Below are 13577 nucleotides of genomic sequence, written 5' to 3'. Positions count from 1 at the left end.
CCCACGTCCACGCTGTAGCGGGCAAGGGCTGCGCAGGCGCACTTGGGCCATCCGGCCCCTCGTTGCCTTAGTAACCGCCGGCGCCGCCAGCGCCGCCTGGTCTAAGATGGAGCCGTATAAGCCCGAGTTCCAGCGGTTTTACCACCGGTTGCTGCGTCCGCTGTCGCTCTTCCCCCGCACGACGACGCGCACAGAGTCTCAGAAGCGCCTCTCGCAGGAGGTCCTGATGCTGCTGCCCCTACCGGTCTCACGGCTGACGGTGGCGTCGCTCTGCCGCCAGGTAGCGGAGCGGCTGGCCGACAGCGGGCTGGAGGCGCGCGCGCCTCGCAAGGTACGACTCCGTTTCACCGAGGTCATCCTGGATGAGCTAAAGTGCAGCTGGCAGGAGCCCCCCACCGAACCTGGTCTGAGCTACTTGAACAATCAGAGGCTGCGGGAGCGGCTCCTGGTCTACGTGCTGCTCAGCAGCGAGCAGCTCTTCGTACGCTACCTGCACCTTCAGAAGATCATGTCGACCCCCGCAGCTGTCTTCACCGAATCAGCCACGCTCACCCGGTTGGCCGCCAGCCTCGCCAGGGACTGCACAGTCTTCCTTACCGGTCCCGAGGTCTACCGTGGCCTGCTCGCCGACTTCCGCGCCCTGCTGAAGGAAGGGCAGGTCCAAGTCTGCTTGTCCAGACTGCGCCTCCTCGGCCCCACTGCGGCTTTCAGGCTCTGCCCTATCCCGTGGCATCACAGCACTGGCTTTGCCCAAGTGCCATATTCTAACCTCAGCCTGAACTACCTCATCCAACTCAGCCGCCCGCGAGAGCTTGTCAGTGAGCCTGAACCGGACCCAGTGAAGGAATGGAAGTCCATTCCCCAGCTGAAGAAGAAGAAGCCTCTCCGCTGGCTGTCCACCATGCAAAAGGGGAGAGAAAGCAACTTCAGTTCACAGATTGCCTCACTGCCTGGGTCCTCTGTGGCTACCCCCAACCAGGTTCCCCCCACCTCCCACTTGCCCCTCTCCTCCCAGCTCCAGAGGGGCCAGTCCATGCCCTCTCTGCGTGAGGGCTGGAAACTAGCAGATGAGTTGGGCCTTCCTCCATTCTCTCCTCGCCCCTTAACCCCACTGGTCCTGGTTGCAGAGAGCAAACCAGAGCTGGCAGGGGACACTGTGGCTGAGGACCTGAAGCAGAGGATGAAGAACATGCAATTGGGGTGGTCTCACTACTCACCGCTGAACTCGGGCCTGCCCCCACTCTTGGGGGCCCTGACCTACCGCCCAGCTGCAGCACATCACATGGAAGAGCTGCAGAGAATGTTGAAGGGCCTTGAGGAGAAGAAAGCCTCAGAGCAGTGGAGCCCCCAGTCCCCCAGATCCCATCCACTTGAACCACAGCCAGTGACTGTTACTTTGAAGCTAAGGAATCAGGTGGTCCAGGCAGCTGCTGTACAGGTCTCAGCAAGAAACTTTTTGGATTCCTTCCACGTTGAGGGGGCCGGAGTCCTATACAACCACCTGGCTGGTGAACTGGAACCCAAACTTATCGAGGAAATGGATACTGATTGCACTTTGGGCAGTAGCATCAGGGAGGTGTACAAGGAGCTGATGAGCCATGTCTCTAAGGACCACTTCTCTTTTGACCAGGGGCCCCTGGTTGAGCCTGCAGCCAATAAAGACTGGTCGGCCTTCCTATTCTCAGCCTTTCTACGTCAAGAAAAACAGCATCGTTTCATCAACACCAAGCTGGCTGGACTTTCTTCCCTGAGAGCTAACACTTTACAGTCCAACCCTGATAAGATGTCCTCCTTCACATCACTCCAAGCACGTAAAAGCTGGGAGAAGTGGTCAAACAAGGCCTCATGGCTGAACTGGTGGAAAACGACTTTGTCTGTGGGTGACTACTTCAAGTACCTCACCACCCAGGAGACAGACTTCCTCCATGTCATCTTCCAAATGTATGAAGAGGAGGTTCCTGTGGAGATCGTGGCCCCTGTCAGAGAGTCCCAAAAGATTCAGCACCCACCTCCCTTGCTAGAAGACGACGAGCCAGACTTTGTGCCAGGAGAGTGGGATGGGGACACGGTGCTGGAGCACAGGCTGGGAACTGAGAACAACAGCCTCCTGGAAGACTCTCACAAAATCCTGAGCCTACAGAAGCGTCTGGAGCAGCTGTGGTCCATGCTTGAGGTCCCTGACAAAGACCGGCTGGACATGGCCATCAAGTACAGCTCCAATGCCCGCCTGAGGCAGCTGCCGTCACTGGTGAGTGCCTGGGAGCAGGCCTTGCAGCCCATTCAGCTGCGGGAGGTATTGCTGGGGAAACTGGAGTGGTTTGAGCGACAAGCCTCCAACCCTAACCGCTTCTTCCACAAGACCGACATGGGCCTGAGTCGCTTCCTGGAGGAGAATCAGATCCGCAACCATCTCCATAAGAGGCTCGGTCTAGTGGAGGCTCCTTTGGTTCCCCTCCTGGAGGAGATCGAGTTAGTCTTTGGTGAGCCAGTGACCTTCAAGGGGCGGCGCTACCTGGACAAGATGAAGCATGACAAAGTGGAGATGCTCTACTGGCTGCAGCAGTGGCGGCGGCTCCACCACCTGGTCTGGGGCAAGAGGGCCTCCCATCAGTCAGCCCTGTCCAGGAAGCTCAGCAGCCAGCCTTTAATAGCCCCTGGGAATACGCCCATTACTCTCTGACCAGGTCAAGTGCCCTCAGGTCCCTCCCTCACCCCCATACACCCAGCAGCTCACCCAGACCTCTGGACTGCTTTGAAAGAAGAAATATCTGGGAGTGCGGGGTTCAGGAAAACTGTGCTTCCAACTACCAGGGGACTGAAATTAGCACTTTATTTTGACCATGAAGTTCTCATAAAAAAATCCACAAGCCCAGTAGTCCCATTTCTGTCAAGCCATGAACAGCACAGCCAAAAACTCATGCATCAATAGAGAAGGGCAAGAGGAAATAAAGTGTGAAGGATGTAGCTTTATTAGGGTAGTCTGTGTAGGCCTCACGGGGAAGGGGAGATTTGAACGGAGTCTTGAAGGAGGGGAGGAAGTGAGCTCCGTGGACATCTGGGACAACAGTGTTCCTGCCAGCTATTGGGAAGCGTAAGGCAGGCGGGTGCCTGGGGTGTTCCAGAAAAGCAAGGTGGCCAATGCAGGTGGAGCAGAGCTAAGGGGAAAGAGGGATGAGTCAGAGGGGTCGTGACAAGGTGCCGGGGGCAGGTTAGATTATGTAAGGCCTGTAGGCCATTGTAAAAATGATTTCAGAGATAGCCTATGCATGTATGAACACACATGAATATGTTGTCTATACACATGTCTTTACACCAGCAGTAGCATGCTGTCCCCTGTTTTGCCCCTTTTTTTTTCCCCAATGAGCTTGCCTCAAGTTCATTCCACGTCGGTACACATAGATCTGACTTATTCTTTTTGATTGCTATCTAGTATCCCACTGGGTGTTTTTGGTTTTGGTCTTGGTTTTTTTTTTTTTTTGGCTGTGCCACGCGGCTTGCAGGATCTTAGTCACCCATCCAGGGACTGAACCTGGGTCCTGGCAGTGAAAGCGTGGAGGCCTAACCACTGGACTGCCAGGGAATTCTCTGGGTGTATTTTTATTTTGTTTAACCAGTCTCTTATTGTTGGACATTTACAAACAAAAACAATGCTCTAAAAAAATCCTTGTTCATCTCTTTAGTATGTGCAGCTATTTCTATGGTTTAAGTTCCTGGAAGTGGAATTATATCTAAGCATAAGCACTTGTAATTTTGATAGATATTACTGATTACCCTCCACAAAGGCTGTAACCATTTGCATTATTGTCAGCACTGCATGATGATAATAATAATTCCCCACTCTCATCAATAGTGTTATCAAAATTTTTAATCTTTACCATCTAATAGGTGAAAAAATTGCATCTCATTTGAGTTGTGTTCTCATCTGTCTTATGAGTGAAGTTGCATCTTTTAGGTATTTAAAAGCTGGGTTATTTTCTGTAAGATTCTCATGCCCTTTGCCCACTTTTCAATTGGTTTTGACTATTCTTTTTTTTTGGCTACGTTGGGTCTTTGTTGCTGTGCGCGGGCTTTCTCTAGTTGTGGCTAGCGGGGGCTACTTTTCGTTGTGGTGCGTGGGCTTCTCATTTAGGTGGCTTCTCTTGTTGCCAAGCATGGGCTATAGGCATGCGGGCTTCAGTAGTTGTGGCTCGCGGGCTCTAGAGCGCGGGCTCAGTAGTTGTGGTGCACGGGCTTAGTTGTTCCGCAGCATGTGGGATCTTCCCAGACCAGGGCTCAAGCCCGTGTCCCCTGCATTGGCAGGCAGATTCTTAACCACTGCACCACCAGGGAAGTTCCTTACTATTTATTTAAATTAACACTAATCCCATTATGTGTTTACAGACATAATATATGTTATGAAAAACAACTTTTTTTTTTAAAGTAGTGAAGAGTGGCTATTTTACTCTTTTGCAAATCTCCTGAATGTCTGGCTTAATAGGAGACAACTGGATTCTCATGTTTCTGCTGCATCTGTTGCGATATTGCACGTCATGCAGCCTCTGGAAAACACTGTACTCAGAAACAGGGAGGGTAGAAAAGGCAAATAACGTGTCAGCAGTATTATGAAAATGTTTTTTGTTTTTTGTTTTTTTTTTTTGCGGTACACGGGCCTCTCACTGTTGTGGCCTCTCCCATTGCGGAGCACAGGCTCCGGACGCGCAGGCTCAGCGGCCATGGCTCACGGGCCCAGCTTCTCTGTGGCATGTGGGATCTTCCCGGACCGGGGCACGAACCCGCGTCCCCTGCATCGGCAGGCGGACTCTCAACCACCACGCCACCAGGGAAGCCCTGAAAATGGTTTTGATATCATGAAACCCCAGAAAGGGTCTGGGGGGGCCTATTTTTTTTGAAATAGAGGAAGGGGCACAGGTGGGAGCAAAGGCAGTAGTGAGGGTGGTGTTAAGGACTGTGAGACATGATTCGGGGGAGTGGGCAGTTGCTGGGGCAGGGGCAGTGAAAGTGGGGGAAGGGTTGGGTGACCAGCTTGTTTGCTTATAAAATGTCAAGCCAGAGGTAAAATACAACTTGAAAAAAACAATCGGCAATTCTGCAAATTGGTCATTCAGCTGCTGGACAAGCACATTGGCTTCTGGTGATCTGGCCACGCTGGGAAGCTGAGACCCACAGAGCTGAAGTCCAGTCCTGACGGTTCACCAGTGCTGGCGGGAACTGGATCTAGGCCCAGGTGCTTCTGACTTCACTAAGCCTACAGCCCCACCCCCTTGGTCTTGGGGTTTCTGTGCCTGGCCCACCTCTTCCTTGTACTGTTGTTTATCAAACCCTTTTCTTTATGTTGACTCCCTTTTTAAGAAAATTGTATTGAAGTATAGTTGATTTACCATGTTGTGTTAATTTCTGCTGTACAGCAAAGTGACTCAGTTACACACATATATACATCCTTTTTTATATTCTTTTCCATATGGTTTATCACAGGATATTGAATATAGTTCCCTGTGCTCTACAGTTGGACCTTGTTGTTTACCCATCCTAGATATACTAGTTTGCATCTGCTAACCCCAAACCCCCAGTCCTTCCCTCCCCGACCTTGGCAACCACAAGTCTGTCCTTTACGTCTCTGAGTATACTGACTCTGTTTTGTTTTTTGGTTTTTTTTTTGCGGTACGCGGGCCTCTCACTGTTGTGGCCTCTCCCTTTGCGGAGCACAGGCTCCGGACGCGCAGGCTCAGCAGCCATGGCTCATGGGCCCAGCCGCTCCGCGGCATGTGGGATCTTCCCGGACCAGGGCACGAACCCATGTCCCCTGCATCGGCAGGTGGACTCTCAACCGCTGTGCCACCAGGGAAGCCCACTGACTCTGTTTTAAAACTTATTTTAAAAGGCAATTTTAATCACACTAGCTAATACTATATAGTGATTATTAAGTGCCAGACTCCATTCTAAACACTTTTCATGCAGTAATTCATTGAGTCCTCATGGCAATGCAGTGAGGCAGGCACTACTGTTATTTCAAGGCCCAGATGAGGAAACTGAGGCACAGAGTGGTTATGTAACTTGCCCAAGGTCACACAACTAGGAACATGGCAGAGTCTGGATTCAGACCCAGAGGTCTGACTCCAAGTACATTCTCTTAACCACTGTACTGTTTCTTATCATAAAATATAAAAAAAAAACAGGTCTGCCCAATTGAAGTCCATGGGGAGAAGCTGAATATGATCAGATTTTCGGCTTTCATCGTTACCTGTCCCCGGAGGAAATCAGGCTTTCGGACAGCCCACTTGATTCCCAGCGGTGACTCTGAGGCCCACATCATTCTTCTTTCAGGCCCAGAGCACCGAACTCCTCCCAAGTGGCAGACACTGCTTGGTGGGGGGGGGGTGGGGGGGGTGGGAAGCAGAGCCAGAGGAAACCAGAAAGAACCAGTCGCTGTCTCCGAGGAGTTTAAAGTTTAGTAGGGAAGATAATTTCAATAATATGGCAAGTGAAGGGTACGGTGGGAGCCCACAAAATGGACATTCAACAGAGCCGGGGCATAGGGGAAGGGTGATCTGGGAGAGCTTCCTGGAGGAGGCCACACTCAATTGGAGTCTAAATTCTAGAAGGTTGAGTGGGAGTCAGCAGGCACATGGTGGCAGAGGAGAAGAGGAGAGCTTTCCAAGCCCAGCGTGAGCAAAGGTACAGGAGAGGAAGCATAGTGTATGGGGGAGAACTACAAGTACTTTGGCATTAATCAGCCTTGAAAAGGCTGGGAAGGGAGTGAGACTGGAGGCGGAGGCGGAGGCAGGGCCAGGTCCAGTGTGGGCCTTGTTCTGTAGGTGTTGGGAAGCCATGTATTCACCAGCAGATACCTACCGAGCACCTGCTCGGTGCCTGGGGCTGCTCCAGGTGCTGAGGACGCCACACTGCACAATACAGACAAGGACGCTTCGTGTTCTGGGGGAGGACACAACAGCCAGGCAGGTAAAACAAATGATACAGGGGGAAAAAGCCAAAATGGCAAGAGAAAATTCAGAGAAAAGCAATTTAAAATAGGGGATCGGGACTTCCCTGGTGGCACAGTGGTTAAGAATCCACCTGCCAATGCAGGGGACACGGGTTCGGGCCCTGGTCCGGGAAGATCGCACGTGCCGCGGGCCGCGGAGCAACTAAGCCCATGCGCCACAACTACTGAGCCTGCGCTCTACAGCCCGTGAGCCACAACTACTGAAGCCCGCGCGCCTAGAGCTGGTGGTCCACAACAAAAGAAGGCACCGCCATGAGAAGCCCGCACACCGCAATGAAGAGTAGCCCCCGCTCGCTGCAACTAGAGAAAGCCTGTGCGCAGCAACGAAGACCCAAAGCAGCTAAAAATAAATAAATTTATAAAATAGGGTATCATGGAATTCCCTGGCTGTCCAGTGGTTAGGAATCTGCGCTTCTACTGCAGGGCGCACGGATTTGATTCCTGGTCAAGCCGGGGCACGGCAAAAAAAAAAAAAAGAAAATAGGGGATCAAAAGAGGGAATATTTGAGCAAAGACTGGAAGGAGTGGAAAGAGAGCTGTGTGATACCTGGGAATGAACATTCTAGGCTGGGGCTAATGTAAGTTCAAAAGCCCTGAGACGGGTGTGTGCCTGGTGAGTCAGGAGGCCAGTGTGGCTGGAGTGGCACGGACCAGGTGGGGAATGCTTGGGAATTAGGTCAGAGAAATAAGGGGGTTTTATCAGGCTTTAGTCAGAGGAGTGACATTTGGCTGCCCCACGGGTGAGGGTTAGGAGGCTGCGGGTTGGAGGCTAGCAGACAAGGGTGGAGGCTGCCACGGTGGGAAGATGAGCCAGGACGGAGTGTTTAGGAGGCAAATTTGGCAGCGTTTGGTGAAGACTGACTGTGGGGAATGAGGGTAGAGAGTCAAGGGCACCTCCTCAGTGTCCTCCTGGGTGTCTGGCTTGGGCCTCTGGTGGAGCCCTTCATGAAACGAGAGGATGGAGGGTTTGGTGGGAGTGCTGTGGGGGGAGATGATGAGTTCAGCCCTGAAAAGGTTAAGTTTGCAAATTCCCTGGTGGTCCAGTGGTTAGGACTCCACGCTTCCACTGCAGGCTGGTGGGGTTCAATCCCTGGTCCGGGAAATAAGATCCCACAAACTTCATGGCAAAAAAAAAAAAAAAAAAAGTTAAGTTTGATGTGCCTGCAGGGCATCCAAGTGGAGATCCAGAGGCAAATGTTTTTTCTTAGATGGACAGAAATTTTGCTAAAGATGGAAATCTTTAAACAGCATACTTATATCCATATGTCTTATGTCACTGCTCAGATATCACAAACTAATTTTCTAGGTCAACCTGGGGCCTAAAATATGTAAAAGAATTATTTTTTTACAATTTTACCAAAGCTAAACTTTTTTTTTAAAAGCTATTATTCACTAAATACAAAGTTCACCTAATACCACTGAGTTAGGCATTGCTATGGACTAAATGTTTGTGTCCCCCCCAAAACTCATATGTGATGATGTTCGGTGGTACTTTGGGAGGTATTTAGGGTTAGATGAGATCATGAGAGTGGGGCCCCAGCCCTTATAAGAAGCAGAAGAAACCAGAGCCCCCTCTCTTTCCACCGTGGGAGGATACAGCAAGAGAGCAGCAAATGACAAACCAGGAAGAAGGCCTTCACTAGGCCCTGGTCTGCTGGCACCTTAATTTAGGACTTCCCAGCCTCCAGAACTGAGGAATAAATGTTTGTTTAAGCCTCCAGTCTGTGGTATTTTGTTACAGCAGCCTGAGCAGACAGAGACAGGCATCATCAGGTATATCCCAGCCAGGGAGTCAGAAGTCCCAGGTTTCCCCCATCAACAGAGGGGTGGATAAAGAAGATGTGGTACATACATATTGTACAATGGAATATTACTCAGCCATAAAAAAGAACAAAATAATGCCATTTGCAGCAACATGGATGGACCTAGAAATTGTCATACTGAGTGAAGTAAGTCAGACAGAGAAAGACAAATATATGATATCATTTATATGTGGTCTAAAATAAATGGTACAAATGAACTAATTTACAAAACAGAAACAGAGTCACAGATGTAGAAAGCAAACTTATGGTTACCGGGGGGAAACGGGGGGAGAGATAAATTGGGAGATTGGAATTGACATATACACACTACTATATATAAAATAGGGAATTCCCTGGCAGTCTAGTGGTTGGGACTTGGTGTTTCCACTGAAGGGGGCACAGGTTCCATCCATGGTCGGGGAAGTAAGATCCTGCCTGCCGTGTGGCCAGAAAATAAAATGAAATGAAAAATATAAAATAAAATAAAATAAATAACATAAAATAAAATCCTACTGTATAGCACAGGGAACTTCTACTCAATGCTCTGTAATGACCAATATGGGAAAAGAATCTAAAAAAGAGTGGATATATGTATATGTATAACTGATCCACTTTGCTGTACGCCTGAAACTAACACAACATTGTTAATCAACTATACTCCAATAAAAATTTTTTTAAAAAAAGAAAGAAGAGAAAATACTTGTAGAAAGAACAAAACAAACAAAAAGAAGTCCCAGATTTCCCATTCATTGTCTGTGACCTTGGGCAATGAATTCCATCTCCTTTTCACCCATTCATTTATCGCATATTCAGTGAGCTATGGCTGTGCTTAGGCACTGAGGAGAAAGCAATGAATGAGCAAAGCTGACAGGGTTTCTGCCCTCAAGAGCGAGTAGAAGTAATGGAGAGGCCTGTGGATCACCCGTGACCTTGAGCCTCCCTTCCTGCCTTGAGAGACTTAGGAGCAGGTAGGTTATGTTCAAGCCCAACCAAGCCCTGGGACCTGGGACCTGGGCTTTATGTGCCTCATTTTATTGTACTCTCATCTCGTCCCTGCAAGACATCTATATGCTTACCCTACAGATGAAGAAATGCTCAGAGAAGCAGAGCTATTCGCTGAAAGTCTTATAGTTAATAAGTGATAGATAAACATTTAGAACTTGTGCTTCCCTGGACACCATCGAGAGAGTGGAAGACACCCCACAGGATGGGAAAAGAGATTTGCAAATCACATATCCGATAAGGGAATTGTATCTAGACTATATAAAAAACTCTTACAGCTCAATAATAAAGACAAATAACCCAATTTATTCTTTTTTTTTTATTTTATTTATTTATTTTTGGCTGCGTTGGGTCTTCGTTGCTGCATGTGGGCTTTCTCTAGTTGTGCGAAGTGGGGGCTACTCTTCGTTGCGGTGCGTGGGCTTCTCATTTCAGTGGCTACTCCTGTTGTGGAGCACGGGCTCTAAGCGCACGGGCTTCAGTAGTTGTGGCTCGCGGGCTCTAGAGCACAGTCTCAGTATTTGTGGCACACAGGCTTAGTTGCTCCGCAGCATGTGGCATCTTCCCGGACCAGGGATCGAACCCGTGTCCCCTGCCTTGGCAGGTGGATTCCTAACCACGTGCCACCAGGGAAGCCCCTAGTTTCAGGTTTTAAATCACGACACCTCATCTGACCAAACTCCCCAAAATAACAACTTGCTGGCTGATTAAGGCAGAGATTGAAGTGGGTTCCACTGAGGGAGTTATTAAAATGTCATCCTCTCCTACTTCAGGACCTTGAAGGCCTCTGGTCACTTGGAGATGACCTTTCTAAATTAAAAGGTAATTCCTATGAAGGGTGTAATATGGGGCACAGAGTAAGCACTAGCTATGCGTTATTATTATTGTTGTTGCTGTTATCGGATGATTCCTAGGAGTTATACAACAGTGAGGTGAGGTCATTCTGGGATTAGGGTGTAACAAGAATCTTCAGGGGGGCTTCCCTGGTGGCGCAGTCGTTGAGAATCCGCCTGCCAATGCAGGGGACATGGGTTCGAGCCCTGGTCTGGGAAGATCCCACATGCTACGTAGCAATTGAGCCCGTGCGCCACAACTACTGAGCCCACGTGCCACAGCTACTGAAGACCCCGTGCTCCGCAACAAGAGAAGCCTCCACGATGAGAAGCCCGCGCACCACAACAAAGAGTAATCCCTGCTCGCTGCAACTAGAGAAAGCCCGTGCACAGCAACAAAGATCCAACATAGCCAAAAATAAATAAATAAAATAAATAAATTTATTTAAAAAAAAAAAATCTTCAGGGACTTTCTGAAGCTGCTGCAGCCTGAGATCTTAGCCACAAAGCAGTGAGGATATGCATCGATTTATGCATGGAGCTCTAGAGCCCTTGGGGGTGGAGGTGGGGAAGGTCAGTATACTAACCCTAGGCCTAATGATTCAGCCAGGGACACCTGGAAGTGGACCAGAGCTGCTCACTCAAGGCTGAGAGATGTTCCCTGAGATATATTCACCTCTAGGAAAGGAGTCTGGGCTCAAGACTTTGGGCCCAGAATTTCCATCCATCCATCCATCAAATCATCGAAGAAATATTACAGTAAATCCACTAAGGGCCAAGGCAGGGTCATTTTTTGACCCTTGTTGGTCTTAGTCTGTCAGACTTTTGGGGTCCCCACCCCACATCTTCTCACATCTGATCAAATGCACCTATGTCCCACATCAAATAATATTTTGCTGTAAATTTATTTGAAAGAAATTTTATAGTTTTGCTTTTGAAATTATCTGACTTCATGTAACTTGTTTAAACTATGATTTGCTAGAAAAATGTAAAAATAAAGAAAAAACAAACAAAAAAACAGTCCAGTGGGAATAAGCAAAGTAAGGACAGGGTATGATGGATGTTGAAAGATACAGTGTTCTGAGAGAGAGGGAGGGGGCTCCTTTAGACGAGGTGGTCCTTATTCTGAAGAAATAGCATTTAGGCTGAGACAGGAGAGCTGGGAAGGAACCTGCCCCCTACAGAGCAGGGGGAGTCTCTCCAGGCAGAGGGAACAGCCAGTGCAAAGGCCCTGAACCTGGAAAGCACTTAGCTTGTGGACAGGAAGAGGGTCATTGTGGCAGGGGCTGAGTGAGGGGCACGAGATTAGTTCAGACAGGAGGGCAGGGGCCAGGTGATGCCTAGTCGTACAGGCCATGGTACGGAGTTGAGATTTTGTTCTAAGTGGAGAGTGCCAGTTAGGTTTGGCTCCCTGGGGAGCAGATTCAGAGAGGGTGATTGGCGGGCAGGAGGTCCATTAAGGAGTGCTCTCAGGATCAACACGGGTGGAAGAGAGGGGAGGGAGGCAAGACTGAGCAGAGGGAGAATTTGAGCTGCGTGCAGTCTCAATGGGCACCTCCCCTGACCCAGCAGGGAATTCTGAAGCTGAGATGACCCTTCAGATTTGTCATTAGATGCAGCTGCCTGGGGGAGTGGGCATGACTCTTCAGCCGAGGCCCTGAGGGGTTGACAGCGGAGGGCAGTGAGCCAGTAGCTGGACACCAAGTCCATCCCTGAAGAAGAATCTGGTCTGTGCGTCACAGCCCACAACCTGATCCAGTTTATGTTTAAGGAGGCCCCTCTAGCTGCTGCGTGGAGAGAATTATTGGAGGGAAGAGTGGGTCCAGCCAGGCCAGCAGTGATGGTGGTTTGGCCATGAGTGATGGCTGTGGGAATACAGATAAGTGGATGATTCTTGGAGACATTGGGAGGTGGAACCAGAGCACTTGAAGATGGATTAGATGTGAGGCATGCAGGGAAGGGAAGAATCAAGGACGCTTCAGGTCTGTGGACTGAACAACCGAGGGAACAGTGATGCCATATGCTGAGATGTGGGATTCCTGAGGGAAGTGGCTGGGTGGGAGGTGAGAGAGCAGGGAGAGAGCGCCCCTCAACTTCCTTACAGGCTCAAGACCCTGGAAGTGTCCAGGACCAAGCCTCAACAGCGCCATCGTGTGGTGGTAATAAGCCATAACAGCAGTGGACTCCAGACCTCAGTTGCCTGCAAGGTGGGGAAAGAGGTCAGACCACAGGAAATACCCTCAGAAACCAGCGCCTCTTTCGGACTAAGTAAATCGCTGCAGATTTTGGACAACTCAGAGTGGGCGGGAGATGAGGAGCCTCAAAAGAAAGAGGTAGCTAGGCAACGGAGTTTGAGGAATTATGTGAGAAAGATAAAATGGTGTTACTGTACCTGTGCCATAAAGGAATCAATCAACATAATAATAATGTTGACAGCTACCATTCAGTGAGCAGATAGGAGGAGCCGCATGATCCCTTGTAATCTACACGCATCAATACAAGGAGGCTCAGAGAGGTGAAAAGATGTGTCCCAGGTTATACACTAGTAGATGGTGGTGGAGTTAGGATTAAAACCCAGGTCAGCCTACCAATGGATCTCAATTCTGTTAGATCCAACACGCCATTTTAACAGTAAATGTTTTACAATGCCCTCTTTACATCCCGACATCTGGATTGTGCCTGATGCATTACTGTGCACTCGGTCAATATTTGTTAAATGAATGAAAGGAAATTCATGGATAGTATCCTACCTAACGACATAATTTTTTAAATCAAGCAAAAAGAAAATGAAAGCAATTTGTGCTAAAGAAATCTGCATTTCCACATGTACATGCTCAGTCAGGATCACATCGGAAGACGTAACAAGGTGATTATTGTGAACTGGGATCACCCCAGATACTGATCTAGGCATGATCTTTTTCTTTTCTTTTTCTAAATTAA

At 49.2% G+C, this 13577-nt stretch overlaps 1 protein-coding gene across 1 annotated transcript; it reads left to right on the top strand.

Moving 5' to 3' along the window:
• The first annotated feature begins 90 nt into the window (after positions 1 to 90).
• Positions 91 to 6347, top strand: CCDC87 (coiled-coil domain containing 87). Its single transcript, XM_004317550.4, has one exon. It carries the CDS (start codon positions 107 to 109, stop codon positions 2678 to 2680), a length of 2574 nt encoding a protein of 857 aa, XP_004317598.3. The 5' UTR covers positions 91 to 106; the 3' UTR covers positions 2681 to 6347.
• Positions 6348 to 13577: the final 7230 nt, after the last annotated feature.

Source organism: Tursiops truncatus, chromosome 8, assembly GCF_011762595.2.
Source record: "Tursiops truncatus isolate mTurTru1 chromosome 8, mTurTru1.mat.Y, whole genome shotgun sequence".
Lineage (NCBI taxonomy): Eukaryota > Metazoa > Chordata > Mammalia > Artiodactyla > Delphinidae > Tursiops > Tursiops truncatus.
Note: the sequence above shows the minus strand (reverse complement) of the source record. Positions and strands in the feature narration are given on the sequence as shown.

Bases quoted from the DNA above. Each gene is read 5' to 3' on its own strand.
- CCDC87 (XM_004317550.4), top strand. From the start codon at position 107: ATGGAGCCGTATAAGCCCGAGTTCCAGCGGTTTTACCACCGGTTGCTG.